The following is a 2064-nucleotide window of genomic DNA, read 5'->3' on the forward strand; positions in this document are numbered from 1 at the left end:
GGATGGTTAATAACACTCATCTACAGATTATTGGATAAATAATCTGATGGTTAATAACACTCATCTACAGATTATTGGATAAATAATCTGATGGTTAATAACACTCATCTACAGATTATTGGAGAAATAATCTGATGGTTAATAAGAGACTACAGATTATCTGGCAGCAGAGCTCTTCCTGGTCTCAGTGATCTGCTGCCCCCTGCTGGCTCAGAGTGAAAAGTGTGTAAAGTTGACAAACTGCAGATTTGCAAGCGTCTGTTTGTGTTTCAGGAATCGACTTTAAAATCCGGACGGTTGAACTCGACGGGAAGAAAATTAAACTTCAGATCTGGTGAGTTTTGAAATAATTGACCTCAGATGATCCAGAATTCAGTCCTAATGAAACTAAAGCTGTCTGATCAGCTGTTGGTCGGTGAGCTGCAGGCTTTATGAAACTTTTATTACAAGACAGTTTATTGTCTGCAGGGACACGGCAGGTCAGGAGCGATTCAGGACCATCACAACAGCCTATTACAGAGGAGCAATGGTAAGCCACGCCCCCTCACCTCTCTGTTGGTCAGCTTGGTGTCTGTTGTGTCACTTCTTGTTGCGTTGCAGGGCATCATGCTGGTGTATGACATCACCAACGAGAAATCCTTTGACAACATTAAAAACTGGATACGCAACATCGAGGAGGTGAGCCCCGCCCATCACATGACCTTCGTGACCCTACCGGTCCGCTAACGTCGATAAATGTTGACGATCAATAAACTGACGTCTGTCTGAAACCTAACGGTGTGTTTCAGCACGCGTCAGCGGACGTGGAGAAGATGATTCTGGGAAACAAGTGCGACATGGACGACAAAAGACAAGTGACCAAGGAGAGAGGAGAGAAGGTGAGAGGGCCTACTTGTCCAAGGAGACCAAAACTGGGAGGGGCCAAGTGCAAAAAATAGGAGGGGCCAAGTGTCCAAATAAAGGAGAGAAGATTAGAGAAGCTAAGTGTCAAAAGACAGGAGGTGGGAAGGGCTAAGTGTCAAAGGAGACGAGTGGGAGGGGCTAAGTGTCAAAGGAGACGAGTGGGAGGGGATAAGGGTCTAAGAAGAGATGAGAGGGACTAAGTATCTAAGAAAAGGAGGTGAAAAAAGCTAATTGTCTAAGGAGAGGAGGTGATAAAATGAAGAGGTGGGAGGGGCCAAGTGTCAAAATAAAGGAGAGAAGATTAGAGAAGCTAAGTGTCAAAAGGCAGGAGGTGGGAAGGGCTAAGAGTCAAATGAGGAGTGGGAGGGGCTAAGTGTCAAAGGAGATGAGTGGGAGGGGCTAGGTGATAAAGGTGAGGAGTGGGAGGGGCTAAGTGTTAAGAGAGGAGTGGGAGGGGCTAAGTGTTAAAAGAGAGGAGTGGGAAGGGCTAAGTGTCAAATGAAGAGTGGGAGGGGCTGAGTGTCAAAGGAAATGAGTGGGAGGGGCTAAGTGTCTAAGAAGAGATGGGACGAACTAAGTGTCAAAAGAGAGGAGGAGCTAAGAAGAGCTAAATGTTCAATAATTTAAAAAATTGAATGAGCTAAGTGTCGAGAAGAGGTGGGAGGAGCTAAGTGTCTAAGGAGATGAGGTGGGAGGAGCTAAAGGTGAAATAAGATGGGGCAGGAGGAGCTAAATGTCAATTTTAAAAATGGAATAAGCTAAGTGTCGAGATGCGGTGGGAGGAGCTAAGTGTCTATGAATATGGGATGAGATGGGGCGGGAGGAGTTAAATGATTTTCAAAAATGGAAGGAGCTACTTGTCAAAAGAGATAAGGTGGGAGGAGCTAAATGTTAAACAAAATGTGGTGGGAGGAGCTTGTTGTTCCACTCTCTACTAGGAACTAACTAAATTTAAACCTTCCTGTAGAGTTTTTCTGTCGATGTGATCTGAAATGTTGCAAATGTAACTGAGCGTACACGTCAGCTGAAGAGCTGGAAAATTAGAAAACTTCACTAAACACGTTTCTGTTTAACGTTAATGTTCCTTTAGCTCGCCATCGACTATGGAATCAAGTTCTTGGAGACGAGTGCCAAGTCCAGCATCAACGTGGAGGAGGTGAG

At 44.9% G+C, this 2064-nt stretch overlaps 1 protein-coding gene across 2 annotated transcripts in view; it reads left to right on the forward strand.

The window, feature by feature from the left end:
• The window catches only part of LOC106511230 (ras-related protein Rab-8B), a 6791-nt gene that overhangs the window by 2349 nt on the left and 2378 nt on the right, over positions 1 to 2064 (forward strand). For both annotated transcript variants that reach the window (XM_013999982.1, XM_013999983.1), the window contains exons 2-6: positions 274 to 334; positions 469 to 529; positions 601 to 678; positions 789 to 878; positions 1994 to 2059. In XM_013999982.1, coding sequence (XP_013855436.1) covers positions 274 to 334; positions 469 to 529; positions 601 to 678; positions 789 to 878; positions 1994 to 2059 — 356 coding nt within the window. The remainder of the gene's footprint in view (positions 1 to 273; positions 335 to 468; positions 530 to 600; positions 679 to 788; positions 879 to 1993; positions 2060 to 2064) is intronic.

Source organism: Austrofundulus limnaeus, unplaced genomic scaffold (genome assembly GCF_001266775.1).
Source record: "Austrofundulus limnaeus strain Quisiro unplaced genomic scaffold, Austrofundulus_limnaeus-1.0 Scaffold2604, whole genome shotgun sequence".
NCBI lineage: Eukaryota > Metazoa > Chordata > Actinopteri > Cyprinodontiformes > Rivulidae > Austrofundulus > Austrofundulus limnaeus.